Here is a 13,931-nt window from a genome sequence, read left to right on the forward strand (position 1 = left end):
ACGCATCTTGTTGTCCCTTTCCATTATCGGTAGAATGAAAGAAAGAAGGAAAGGAGAACTGAAGTACCCGCAGTAGCAATATAAATTCCATTTTGACGTTGTTGTAGAAGTTGTGCCATACTGCATGAAATCGATACTGAGAATTAGCTCTCTTTTTCTAAATATTACTGAATTTCCTTTCTTCCAGCAGTGCTAGTCTCGTAATGTATGCAGAAGAACTTCTGTTGTTTTTGAAAGGTAGGAAGAGTAGAAGGCAGGTCGCGAGTTGTCCTTAGATTGTTCAGTCGGTGGAGCACCTGCCTGTCGAGGCTCAACGTCCCATATACGAGTACCAGATAGGCCCGCACTTGTAATCTGCCAGCAAGTTTCAAATCAACGCACACTCCCCTGCCAAGAGAAAACTCTTTCTTGATTCCTGAATTAATTTCTGCTTCTACATCCACGTCTACATCCGCGTTCTGCAAACAACTATAAAGCGAATCGCAGAATATGCTGAGGAGCTTACAGTATAGCCCTAGACTCATCTTTTACAGCTGGTTCTAGAATATTCTATCTCTTTCGGGATAGTCTGTCTTTCTTTAAGCGTCTTTCAGTGTGTTCCTGCAGACTTTACGTACCGCTGTCTCATATGTTAAACACACCTACGACCATTTCTGCTACCATGCTCTGGATATGCACAGTTTCACGAGTTCCACCTGGTGAGCTCACTTGAGGAGCACTCTAGGATGTCTCGTACAAGTGATATGCAAGCAACCTCCCTCGTAGACTGATTTCATTTCCCTAGTATTCTACCAATGAACCGCAGTCTGTCACCCGCTTTACCTACGACTGATGAAAGTTATCTAAAAAATAAAAAAAATATGGACCGAAATATTCTGTTTCGGGCTGTGAGCCTGAGCTATGATAAATGAACTGTCGTAATGAAACTTGTACTGTTGTAAGGTGAATGCGAAGCTGTAGTGTAAAAGTAAATAATTGTCAAAATGAAAAGGGAAGTATTTCATACTGCATAATTTAGCAGTCTGACTGGAAGAATCTTGACACTATAAACTGCCTGAATAATTGACTTTGCAAAATTTGATCACAAAAACGTTCTCTGAATTACAAGTTGTCCCTGTCTGAATAAATAACAACATCAAAATATTTTCTCCTTACCTCTATTCTGGGCAAATCTGGATAGCGAGTTGCAGTACTGCTCTGTCTTGCACGCCGCTATGCTAAACCTCTAATTTACTGTATCTACAAAGAGACACTCGAGAAGTGCAATGAGTTGTCTCATAATTGCAAATCTAACTGTTTATCGAACGTACTTGGTGGGATGATCCATTAAAAAGAATTGTAAGACAAAGGTTGGTAAGACAATGAAATATGTGCATAAACGCAGCATGTCATTCTCATAACTGAAGTAGCTTCAAACCTTAAGTAAATCCCTGCGGTTAGTTTGAACACCACATTACTTTTCTAGGCATATCATGGAGGTGATGGTGGTCCCCCCCTTGATCTGAGTCCAACACTTCCAGTCGGTATTTCAGGCACCTAAACATTTACATGGATCATGACACTAGACTGCTTTGAGCGTTTCAGATATGAGAAACTTTTGAGTTAAGGTAAATTTTTAATAGTTGAAAGATGCTGCAAAATTTTGGAGAGTATGTGTGGAGACGTAATAAGAAATAGAGGCCTGATGAAGGAAATAGCAGACTGAAAGATGCTAATTAAAAAATAGCTAAAGCAAATTAGAGTACTCCCGAAACAGCTTTTTCTTCAATTATTTCTACATGAAATAACATTGGTGGACGCTGTTACGACAAAGGAATATGACATAACAGTACTCAGAAGGTGAGAAACAATTCCCTTTCTCAAATACAGTTGCGGATTTGGGGAGTAAAGCACAGGCTGGAAATCGTACTTTTCTGACAGGGACACATAAATAGATACAGTGACGGAAAAAAATCGCAACACAAAAAATAATTAGGGTAATGATATTTCTGAAGTACATTTGTGTAGGTATCATATTCCAGTGCTTAACATTGCAAGATCACAGGTTAATATAAGCGCGAAATAGGCTGTTACAAATGTGAAATACGGGTGCATTAATAACCAATGTAATCGCCAGAATGTTCAATGCATTGTTCTGCACAGGTGCCGGGTGTCACTCTGTGGGTTGGAGTACCATGCCTGTTACACTTGGCCAGTCAATAGAGGGACGGTTAAGGCTGGTCGTGGGTCACTCTGGAGCTGTTGTCAGATGATATCCCACGCGTACTCGATTGTCAGCAGATCTGGTGATCCAGCAGGCCAAGGCGACAATTCCACACTCGGTAGAGCATGATGGTTACAACAGCGGTATGTGAGCGAGCGTTATTCTGCTGGAAAACAGCTCCTGGAATATTGTTCAATAATGGCAGCACAAAAGCTCGAACCACCAGACTGACGTACGGATTTGCACTTAGGGTGTGTGGTTTTGCCACAAATGCTCCTGCTATCATACAAAATCTCACCGCAGACCGTAATTCCATGTGTAGGTCCAATGTGTCTAGTACGCAGACAGGTACGTCCAGGCCCTCAACTGGTCTGTTTCTATGTTTCTATCCTACACGCGGCCGTCACTGGCACCGAGGCAGAACCAGCTCTCACCATAGAACACAACAGTCATCCACCACGTTCTCCAACGAGCTGTCACTTGACACCATTGAAGGTGCGAATGGCGGTGGTTTGGGGTCAGTGAAGTGCACTCTACAGGCTGTCTGCCTCGGAGATCTCCTTGAAGCAACTGATTTTCAACAGTTCGTTGTGCCACTGTAGTGTCAACTGGTGCTGAGTTCGCTGCTGCAGATGCAGTACGATATACCAGAACCTTAAGATGCACAAGATGATAGTCCCTCCCGGTAGTGCCGCGTGCTTGTTCGGAGCCAGATCTTCTTGTGACCGTACATTCTCGTGAGCAACGCTGCCAGCTGTCCTGTACAGTTTCTACATTCCTGCCAACACTTTCTATAATATCGGTGAAGGAACATCCCGCTTCTCGTAGTCCTACTACACGACCTCGTTCAAACTCAGTGAGGTGTTGATAATGACGTCTTTGTCGCCTTACAGACATTCAAGACTAAGATCAAATCACCTTGTCCAGTTTCGAAGGTAACAAACGCTCACAGCGTGTGTTTAAAGCAAACCTGATTTTCATCCTTATAGTGCTCCTACTGGCGGCACTCTTGTGCTGCTGGTACGAAATTTGTAAAGACATCATCTTTCAGGTGTAGAAACACTCCTACCAACTTTCGTTTATGTCCCACAACTACTACATTATAACAGTCTCGCTTACTAGGGACATTTTGGTTTAGCATAAGAATACTACTCATATAATATGGACATTATGTGGATACGAATTAAGAATTGAATAACAATTTAAAATATTACAAGTTTCACGTCAATTGCACGGAAAAGACAATTGAAATTCTACGGACATTTAGCAAGAACGGACGCCTCGAGAATGACCAAGAAAATCTTCCTTATCATCAAAGCAACTCGCCAGGCCAGAGACAAACGCAAAATGACCTCACAGAACTCAATACTAGAAACGATATGGACTGCGTACAGACAGAAAATCAACTCTCATAAGTTCACGACGAAAAACAAGACGGAAAACCGTCTGAAATTGAAAAACGCATGGACACAAGAAAGAAGACAGGCCCGTAGTGAAAGGATGAGGAAGTTTTGGGAAGAAAAGAAGAGCAAGAAAAATAAGAAGACCAGTGCTAACTAATGGTTCCGGGTGCTCCTTAGACGATGAAACGAATAAATAAATAATTAGTAGTGCGAATAAGAGTGACGTCAACACACTTTATGGCACGTCGGAACAAGATAAATATGAAGTACTGGAGGTGACAATTGACGGTCATACGGCGAAACAGGCACACAGATAAACAAACATTCTGTTAATGACGTCTGACGAATTCTCTTTAGTATGTTCAGCTGTCAGTGACATGTGGCTGCAGGAGAGAAAGTTCGGGACGTATAGTATAAAAAGGTGAATGAGCTCTCACAGTTTATCATTCGAAAGAGAAATCGTTAGCAGTAAGTGGCAGCCTCTTGTTCTTATACAGCGTTTATGCCCTTTTCTCGAACTTCATTTCACGTATTGGAGGTATGCCTTTTCTTATGAACAGGTGTTCTCACTGTCATTAAGGGACTGTAATTTTTCTTAGTATACTTTGGTGCCAATAAATACTTTTCGTGACCTGGTGCAGTTCAATATCGAAGTTGCAGGAGTAAGAAACTTGACGATACCGAAGACCAGCCTTGAATTCCTACCTCTTCGGCGAAGGTGACTTGCCGTAAATTGTTAATGCTATGTCTGAAGTGTGTATGTCCAGCGTAGAAGTTGTAGTGATTTGAGTGATATTTTTTACGACCGTAAGACAGGGTATGGGGAAATGCCTGCACAGATTCTATTTCTCTCGAGTATCCCCAATGGGGCCATTGAAGGTAGCGTCCCTTTGAGACGAACCAATCGACACAGACAGTGTCACATGTGCATACCTCATGAGACACTGCGGAGATGCTAGAAAATTAATCAAGAACGCTTCCGTGAATTCGGATCGTTAGTAACTGTTTACCTCCGGGGCCACTGCTGTCGCAAAATAACGCTTTCAAATTGACAATACTTCTGCCCCTGGACCGTAATTATATTCAGTCATGATGGTGATATCGACCTGTTGAGCCATTATCAAGTGACCGCTGCAACAATATAAATAGCTCTTAGACCAATTCAAATGGCCTTAAGACTAATTCAGACTTCAGAATATACTCGTATACTGCTTTCAAACATCTTTCATAAAAATGTGTTTCGACGAATTTTTCGATGTTTTCTTTTTTTATAAAACTATAGAGAGAAAAATTTATTCTTAAGGATGAATGGTCTTTAAGCAACTTACAATGTTACAACTGTCAGTTTATATTCGCACTATTGGCAAAAATCGCGACTGAACGTAGTCATGCTTCGGAGACTTTGGCTATGAAAACGGTTCCCGCTATATCAGAGGACAGACGCGATGGCTTCGCAACAAAAGTTCTGTAGAAAAAGTTTTCTCGCATAAGCGTTTGCTTCATCGCCCGCTTTCATAACTGCATTGCGCCGATTCTAATATTAGTTCTTACACAGACGAATATGCAGCAGTAGAATATACCTAAATATTAACCACTTCAAGCGCATTCACTGACCCATTTTCCAGGACTGCAGTACGAAATTCTCACAGGTGGCGGCCTTTTGTTGTGCAGATGATGGTTTCCTCCATGGTGCTGCTGATTCCGCTTTTGTTGGCTGGGGCAGTCCTGGCCGACACCTGCACCCTGCCAGACGCTTCCACAGAGACCTTCAGCGTCACCACGGTGAGTCCCCGTCACCTGGCAGTCTGCTTTTGGCCACGTGCAAAGCAACACAATACGCTTCGCCCCCAACATCTACTGCTGTGTACCTTAATGTGGGATCTGCACTTCCTCCAGTTGTTGTATGGAACACAGTCCATTGTGCACATTGTTCCTCTCTTCTATGGCAGAGTACCTTAATGTGGGCTCTCTAAATCCTACAGAGTACGTGAACTACAGAAAATTGTCTCAGTGTCCCAGCATTAATTTCGAGTGCTGTTGTACGTTCTTTAAAATCGAGCGAGACATTGTAACTACAGCAGACGTGTTGCGCTTCGTCCACAGGCCCACAAGAAGTGGTACCAGCAGTACCGCTACTCTTCGACAGTCCTGGACGCCCTGGGCTGCCTCATCCTCACACAGGACCCTGGCGCGGCTGCTAACCAGATGACGCTCAGCGGTGCCTTCAGCCAGGATCCATCGTGAGTACTTCCACACTAGATCTGTATACGACGTCCGTTGTTACGGTGACGGGAGTCTCTTACTATCGACTCAGCTAATGAGTGATTCTGCCTCACATTTGGCTGGGTGATTAAGCACTAGACCACAAGTTGAAAGGAACTTCCTGGCAGAACAAAACTCACTGAAAAACTGGGACTCGAAACCGGAATCCTTCCCTTTCGAGGGCAAATACTTCACCTACTGAACTATCCAGCATAGTTCATGGCCCACAGCGCAACTCTACTTTCATGAGCATTGCTGAAGCGCAGGTCGGGAAACCTTTTTAACTTGGAAAACAGCAACGTTAACTGTGATTGGGGCACCTTGTTCTAGAGCACGTCTACCTGTGGCTCCAAACGTTCAGTGGTCGGGTTAAGGCAAGGGCATACCGCTTCCGACAGCACCTTTCCAAGTAAATGATTGAAGTTTCCTTACTTCCGTTTGTGGCCGGCTTTATTTACCTCAGCACCAAGCTCCAAATAAATAGAAATTATAGATTTTTATTCTAGAAGAGAGAGAAGCATGTAAAATGTACAACCTATAGTAAAGTCTTCAGAGCTAATGGCAACGATGGCCCAAAGTGATCTAGGAAACCTTCGGAAAACATATCTTATTATGTCTTCTTCTTCATCGTCCTCTCTTCGGGTAATAGGTGACGTTCCCTGTTATGGTACCCAACGTGACCGTGGTCTTCCTGTACAGGCATTAGGAGATGTTACCTGCAACGGTACCCGTAATTGCAGGGGTCTTCCTTTAGCTCCTCTTCCTTGGCACTGATATTTTTTAGTCTGTTAGTCTGTTAATCTCCATTCTCTCTAGGTGTTCGTTCAGTTTTCTCCTATACTCTACAGTTTATCATTTAGACTAAAAACGTTTAGGTCATCTCTAATATCGTGGCTCCTTGGTCTGTCTTCTACCGTGCAAACCTTAACTCGTCTCAGGAATTTCTCTACTTGCGCATGAATACGGCTGCTTGGTTTTTGGTAACCATCCAGGTGTCGCTTCCATAGAGCAGTGCGGGGATTGCAACCGTTTTGTAGAATTTTATTTGAGTGTGGCTCCTAGTTTTTCAATTAAGATTTCTGTTAATTTTCTAAGCTTAATTTCTATATCCTTGCTATAGCCATATGTCACTTTACATCCTAGGTAACTGAAGTGGTTTACTTGCGCTAAAATCTTTTGAACTAACACTATATTGGTTCAAGTGTGTCCTTTAACCATGAAGGCCGATGTCTGTTATTTCTGTTGCTTTCTTCATGTTAACTTTCGTACTCATTTGCTGCAGTAATTAAATTCCTTTCAGAAGGTCCTCTTATTTATCTCCTAGGATCACTGCTTCGTCAGCATATAGTAAGTTATTTAAAAGACTCGTCCTGTCTAGGTATATAACTTTTTGAAATTCTATTTCCCTGTTTGCATTATTTCATGCATGTAAATGTTAAATAAAGTTGGGAAGATACAGCAGCTTTGTCGTATACCTTTGTTAGTTGGTATCTCATTAGTCGCTTTTCCATTGAGATCTAGAGTGATAGTCGTGTTCTAATATATGCTTTTTATGTCATTTATTAGATGTTTTGGATATCTACGATTCGTCGTTATCGTCCAAAGTTTAGCTACTGATATTTTCAAAAGCTTTTTTAAGATCGATAAAAATAATGCGTGTTTCTCTATTACATTCACTGCGCTTTTGTATTACGTGTTGTAAAATAAAACCTGCATCTATCTTAGCACGTTCTTTCCTTAAACTTATTTGTTCTTCATGTAGTACTGCTTCCAATACGTTTTTAAGTCTTTTGTTTAAAATCTTAGCAGATATTTTGTTTGCTGAATCTAGTAAACTTAGTCGTCTGTAGTTTCTGCATAGGCTTTTGCCTTGTTTTTTTTTTTTTAAATTGATATCACTCTAGCAATATTCCAGTGTATGGAGATACTTTTTCTCTTCCAACGTTCGTTTAAGAGACGTAACAGTCGTTATGTCGTTCCTCCATATTTCAGCAATTCGGCTTTAATACCATCTCTCCCGCCACCTTTCTGTTCTTAAGTGATGTTGAGGCAGATGTTACTTCGTCATGCAGCGTTTCATCTGATCCCTTGTTACGTATTGTTTCAATTTCAGTATCATCATACCATAATACTTTGTAATATTTCATCCACTGTTCTTCTTAAATATTCTTTATTTGTATCTTCTCCTTCTGTGTTGTGTTTAAAGTTTATAAAACCATATTGTTAGGGCATTTTTTTGTCACGTGAACATCATTCTTGATCTTAAAAATAAATATGTCCCTATGATCTTGGTGTGCCTTTCTTACTAAACATTTAGCAATATTTCTTCTCTCTTCATAAGACTGTGTTTTTTCAGCAGTGGGGTAGCCAGTGAATTCGCGTATGCATCCTTTTTTTCTTTAACAGCTATTCTTATATGCTCATTCCAAATTTTTAGGCCCTTTCTTTCCCTTGATTTTTTTTTCTTTCATCAAGGGCTTCTTCTGCTACTCTGCGTATCACGTTCCTTAGATTTTACCATTATCCTTCTCTATCATCTTTAGTTTGTAAGTTTTCTAGATATTTATTCAATCTGCTTAGGTAACGCTGTTTCATCCTGTCTTCTTCCAGCAAGTATATGTTATAAACGCTTTGACCTTGTTAGTTACTTATTTGTTTTGTCATTTTCTTTGATGGATATATTCTGGAGAAAATGATCTGACCTAGATCTTATCCTCTGTGAACTCTTGTATCGCTTACTTGACCCACTAGGTTACCATCTATTAAAATGTAGTCAGTTATTGATCTAAGACTTCTACTGGCCCAAATATACTTACGTATATCTCTTTTCTTGAAAAGTGAGTTTATTTTTAGATTACTGTATGTGGCGAAATCTCTTAGTATTTTCATTACATACCGGTTCTGCAAAAGGCTCATTCGTTACGGGCTCATTAGTTTCTGGGGTTTTTCCTGCACCCATCGTAATAATATGACCAGTAGCATTGTATGTATTCGGAGTCTTCTGTAGTTCTTTATAGAAGGTGACAGTCACCCTTTTTTCCTTTTTGTGGTGCATATATGCTTATACTGGTGGCGCTGCCTCTCCTCAGTTTCAGTGTGACTGTGAGTATTCTTTCGCTTATACATATCCAATCTTTGGTCTCTTTTTCCCATCTCTTATGCAGGAGTAATGTCATACCTTTGTCTGATCTTTCATTTTGTTCGGCTCCACTGCAGAACATAATGAAATCGCCTATATATTTATTACCTCTCATTATCATTTTCGCTTCTGTAATTGCTACAACATCGATATTCATATATTTCAGTATATTTGCTAGTTTATCTCTTTTTGAGAAATTCCTGTGCTATTCCAGATTGATACTTTGACATAGCCGTCGATCCATCTCCTTTTGTCCTTTTTCATGGTTCTGACATTGACCTTCAAGGCCTTCGTGTTTCCGAGGCTCCTTGAGGTATTAGGAGAAGTGAGTCTTATTCGAGAGTTGGTCGCCTGCCATCTGCTCAACCCCTTTCCTAGGAGAAGCAGTATTTCCTTTCGGGGTTGTCTCCCTAAGCCGACATTTTCTTGTTATTTAAAGGCGCCAGAAATCGAGCCTTTCATCCTCTCCTGCTGACTACATAAGGTACAGACACTGTACGCTAAGTATTGAGCAGAGGTCACGCCACTCACATCTTCTTGGACGTGGGAGTAGTAGGGTTTGTAGGCTGAGCTGCCTAGAATTCTTCAAGATCTGAATCATTCATCAAATTTCAGTGGATGTTTCTCCTAGTTTTGATTCTGAACGGGTATTGGCAGCCTGAACAGACTCTCAGATCCTTTGTCAACCTTCGATCATTAGACAGAGGAAAGGGAAGTGAAGGACACCTTCCGGCCTCGACGACTAATTCCGCAGAAGTCTGACACGAGTAAATGGAACTAACGTCAGCTAAGCCCTCTCCTCCCCGAGAGGGACTCCACTTTATCTGAAATCTCACCAATTGACCAGTCTGCCAGGAGTATTATTCCCATCAGCGTAGCTCAGCCGAACATTAAGGCACACTAACTGCCCCACCAACCTTGAGGGGGTAGTCCATGGGGAGGATCTTAGTACGTCACTACAAAAATTTTATCCCTATTCCTCCAGAACATGATTCGTTTTTCGTTCTAGAAATGACGTCTACTACGTTTGAGAAATCTCGACAAGCGAAACGTATTATAGTGCCTGTCACCTGTGATACGAAGGATGAAATGTCCACATTATGGAGTAGATTCACCTTGATAACAGTAGATCACGTGATTTTACTTCATTTAGTTACCAAGTACACTTCATCAGTCGTCATCAATTTCAGGACTGGCAAATTGTGTTGGAAAGAATAAGGTGGTATAGAGAAAAATAGTATTGAGGAAAAAGAGAAAGATGTAGTACTATTTTTTTATCCCTGCTACGCGATAATATTTTTACCTGGAGTGATATGTCCTGAGAGCCAAATAACTACTTGAAGTGCCTCCTTAAGATACAATAGAGTACTTATTAGAAACGTTATATTTCCTCAGCAATAAGGAAAAGAAATTTACCTACTACTAAATTCGCCGTACTTTAATACATATTTGTTTGTATACTACATATACATAATACACTGCATGTACATGTTTGTTAGTATACTGCTTTACAGTAAAATTAATGCTTGTTATTATCACATCGTTTCAGAGCTGCTGTCACTGCCGACGTCACTATCGATGGAAACAGACTTCACAGTACCTACTACGGCACATGTAAGTACTGTCCTAGAGCTTGCTAACAGTAATGTATTATTTATTGCTCTACAGCGATGAGAAAACTGTAAGAATGTCTTACTTACGTCTGTCCATTACTTTTTCAGCTGTATCGTATTTAACTTCATAATATTATATATGAGTGTAATATCAGTTTGACACGGTGCATTCCAGACGGTGAAATGTTGACTGCTGAACGCAACCTCGTCTATGGAAGCGCGGACATCTTCATTGAACACTTCTGCATGGAGAGTGGCGGTAAGCTACACATTTATGTCTCTCAGTTGTAGAAATCTGCGGACTGTCACAATGGTTAGTGGTGGAGGTAGGTGTTGGCAACATCACTCAGGTTATTTGTGGCAGGTCAGGAATCTAGGATTCCTATCCTTCTCTACTCAACAGTATTCTCTGACTCACAAATAATCTTTGAACAGTAGTCTACATAAGGAAACTGCATTTCGACATAGTACATTATCCGTCAGTTAATCAGTCTGTCAGACATTATTTACATCCCACAAACAGTAAAATTTTCCGTAATTATAGATGGACATTTCCAGATGATGAAGGAGTAATCTGACAGAAGTACAGCAATGAGTCGAAGGTTAGGTACGAAAAGCGTGGTTAGCTCTTATATTTCTAGTGGAATAATGTCATATAGTAAAGATAGGTAGAAAAGTTCGGTTTAGATCATTAGTGGCGAGTAAACTATATTGAAACATCTATTTGTTTTATTCTGACGCTTGGTGTGTTTGCCATTCTTATACCCCAAGAACCAACTATCATTGGAATTTCGTAAGACCTCAGATATTGATGATTAAATAAATGGTTGCTAACGCCTGTTTCTCTACTTCTTAATCCACTATGCAGTGTATTTTGGTGGCTACTACTAACATATTACCGGTTTCTTTTTCATTTGCGAATAATTTCAGCGTAGAGCAACTCTCGGTAAACCCCCATGTGAAACTGTTTTTCTGATTTCACATTGTCTTCGCTATACGAACTTCATGATTTTGAGTGAAGATACACGTTGTCCCTAGGTATTCTCTGTAGTTCTGATGTGGAGAGAGAATATGTTCTCAAGGTTCATGATATAAGACTCGCACTACAATGTCTATGGGCAGTATGCTGCAATAAATTTTTGAGGACAGGTGGAACGTCATACTGTCAACATGAAACTGGACGTATTTACGCCATGACAAAAGGTTTTTTGCCTGCATTGTAAAGAGATGTGTCTATGGACATCGTGTCTATTACACTCTATTTCATGATGGGTAAAATGCAGAGTTATTACTCTGTATCATTTGTACGAAGTTTAGACATTTCAGAGAGGATATTTAGTTTGGAAACTAACAAAATCAGAACCAATGGAGACGTAGACGTAAATAGTCTGCCGGACAAAGAAAGTGAAGCATTCATGAGCGCAGGAGTAAACTATTTGATTACTGTCACATTGAATAAGAAGTAGGCAATAAGAACCCAGTTGTCCATATGCCATTGCACTCTCTCTGATATTTCCGTTGGGAAAGATGGCATAAAGCAGCTCTATCCCCTCATGAGGCAAGATGAGTGACCACTGTTGTAACTGGTCATTGATAGTCTGGGTACTGACACTGGGACGAAGTAAACATCCAAGCTGTCCCACACATATTCTATCGAGGACAGATCTGGGGATATTACTGGTGACGAGAGAACTGCAGTCTAACACAAACAATTTACAGAGACTCATGCATGTGTGAAAAAGCACTGTCGTACAAAAAAAAATCCCACTACCGTACTGTCGCATGAGAAGCAAATCATGAGGACGCAAGATGTCTATGACTCTTAGATGTGCCGTCAGAGTTCCCTCAGTCGCTATCAACCGTAACCATAATTCATACCCGATGTCTCCCCATATCACGACGTGAAGCGTAATACTGGTGTACTTTTCCAAAACGTTGGGAGACTGGGACTCCGTCCTTAGATCGCCGCCATATTCGCAGACAATGATTATCCGCGGTAGTGCAGCTCCGCGACTCGTCGTGAATCACAACAAGACGTAAGTGATGAGCAGTCCACGGTTCCCACTCACATCACCACTCCAAACGCAGCCGTTCGTATTCTGGATTTAACGGCAGCCCACGAATGGGACTCTCATTCCCTAGTAGGGCCTGATAATTTCTGAGGAATGGTGCGAGACGAAACAGAATGTTACTGCGATCCATTACTTGTTTCCGGACGGTAGATGCCAATATGAAGGAATTACGATGCTCCAGTTGCACGATGGGTAATGCTCACATGTGTCGGTCAGATGTGGTTGACTGGACTCCTGATTGTGATCAGGCTAAGTTCGCTCTCACGTTCTCATGCAGTCCAATATCCGGGCCACAATTTTGGATGTTGTACAATTCAACCTGACGCCTGAAGAGAAATCCATATGGAGGCCCTCCGAAAGTCCAATAGCTGCTGATAACGTTGTGTTATACGATTATGTGTCCTTCCTTATGTAGCCCATCAATCTTGTTGACAACACTAAACACGATCAACAGTAATACACTCTGGTGCCATTTTATCAGTCACAGGGAATTATTTGCATATTCCCTGATCGTGTGCACATGTACAGAATTACATTAACATCCGACCATTGGTACTTCTTTTCCTTTCAGGCGATATATAGACAGGTTTATCCTGATTAAGTATTCTTATGCTACGATAAATATTTTAACAAAAGTAAACTACATGATTAATCAATTACTTACACATTTTCTTTTGTATTGTTTTCTCGAAATTCCTGCTGTGTAACTTTAAATCATCTGAATTTGATGTATAATTTACATCTGATGTACAAAGAGCTGAACGGGACGTTTTCTTTTTCTATATTTTTTCAGATGAAATGACTTTCATCTTCACCACTTCCGAGAATCCGAGTGACGATCTGGTCAACCAGATATGGGAAGAGGTCGACGCTCGCCCTGAAATCGATAGATCAAAATTCCAGAAAGTCAGTTGTTGAGCGATTCAGACCACCGATTGTAAATAAATGAACTTCAGCAGAAACTCCTACTGATTTTAAATTTACTTCCTAATCCTTAATTTTATTGATGCTGTTTTTCCTGTATGTGAGTAACATTAATTTCGACGAATCATGTTTCCCAGAGGAATGAACACCCAGTTTAGAAAAGTTTCTCATGGTTATCATATAGACGGTTCTCTATTTGCCACAACATGGAGGAGGTTAAAGTTCTGCATAGTGTGTTCTCCCCGCGCTGCAGATTTGGCCCTGGATGTCTCCGAAAAATTTTGATCACACCGCACAGCCATGTATATATCATAA

The 13,931-nt window shown here is 40.9% G+C and overlaps 1 protein-coding gene across 1 annotated transcript; it reads left to right on the plus strand.

Moving 5' to 3' along the window:
* The first annotated feature begins 4,062 nt into the window (after positions 1-4,062).
* Positions 4,063-13,654, plus strand: LOC124622457. The gene is made up of 6 exons (XM_047148161.1): positions 4,063-4,144; positions 5,278-5,388; positions 5,710-5,846; positions 10,557-10,621; positions 10,796-10,879; positions 13,486-13,654. Exons 1-6 carry the CDS (start codon positions 4,109-4,111, stop codon positions 13,608-13,610), a joined length of 558 nt encoding a protein of 185 aa, XP_047004117.1. The 5' UTR covers positions 4,063-4,108; the 3' UTR covers positions 13,611-13,654.
* The last annotated feature ends 277 nt before the right edge of the window (positions 13,655-13,931 follow it).

This window comes from Schistocerca americana, chromosome 7 (genome assembly GCF_021461395.2).
Source record: "Schistocerca americana isolate TAMUIC-IGC-003095 chromosome 7, iqSchAmer2.1, whole genome shotgun sequence".
Classification (NCBI taxonomy): domain Eukaryota; kingdom Metazoa; phylum Arthropoda; class Insecta; order Orthoptera; family Acrididae; genus Schistocerca; species Schistocerca americana.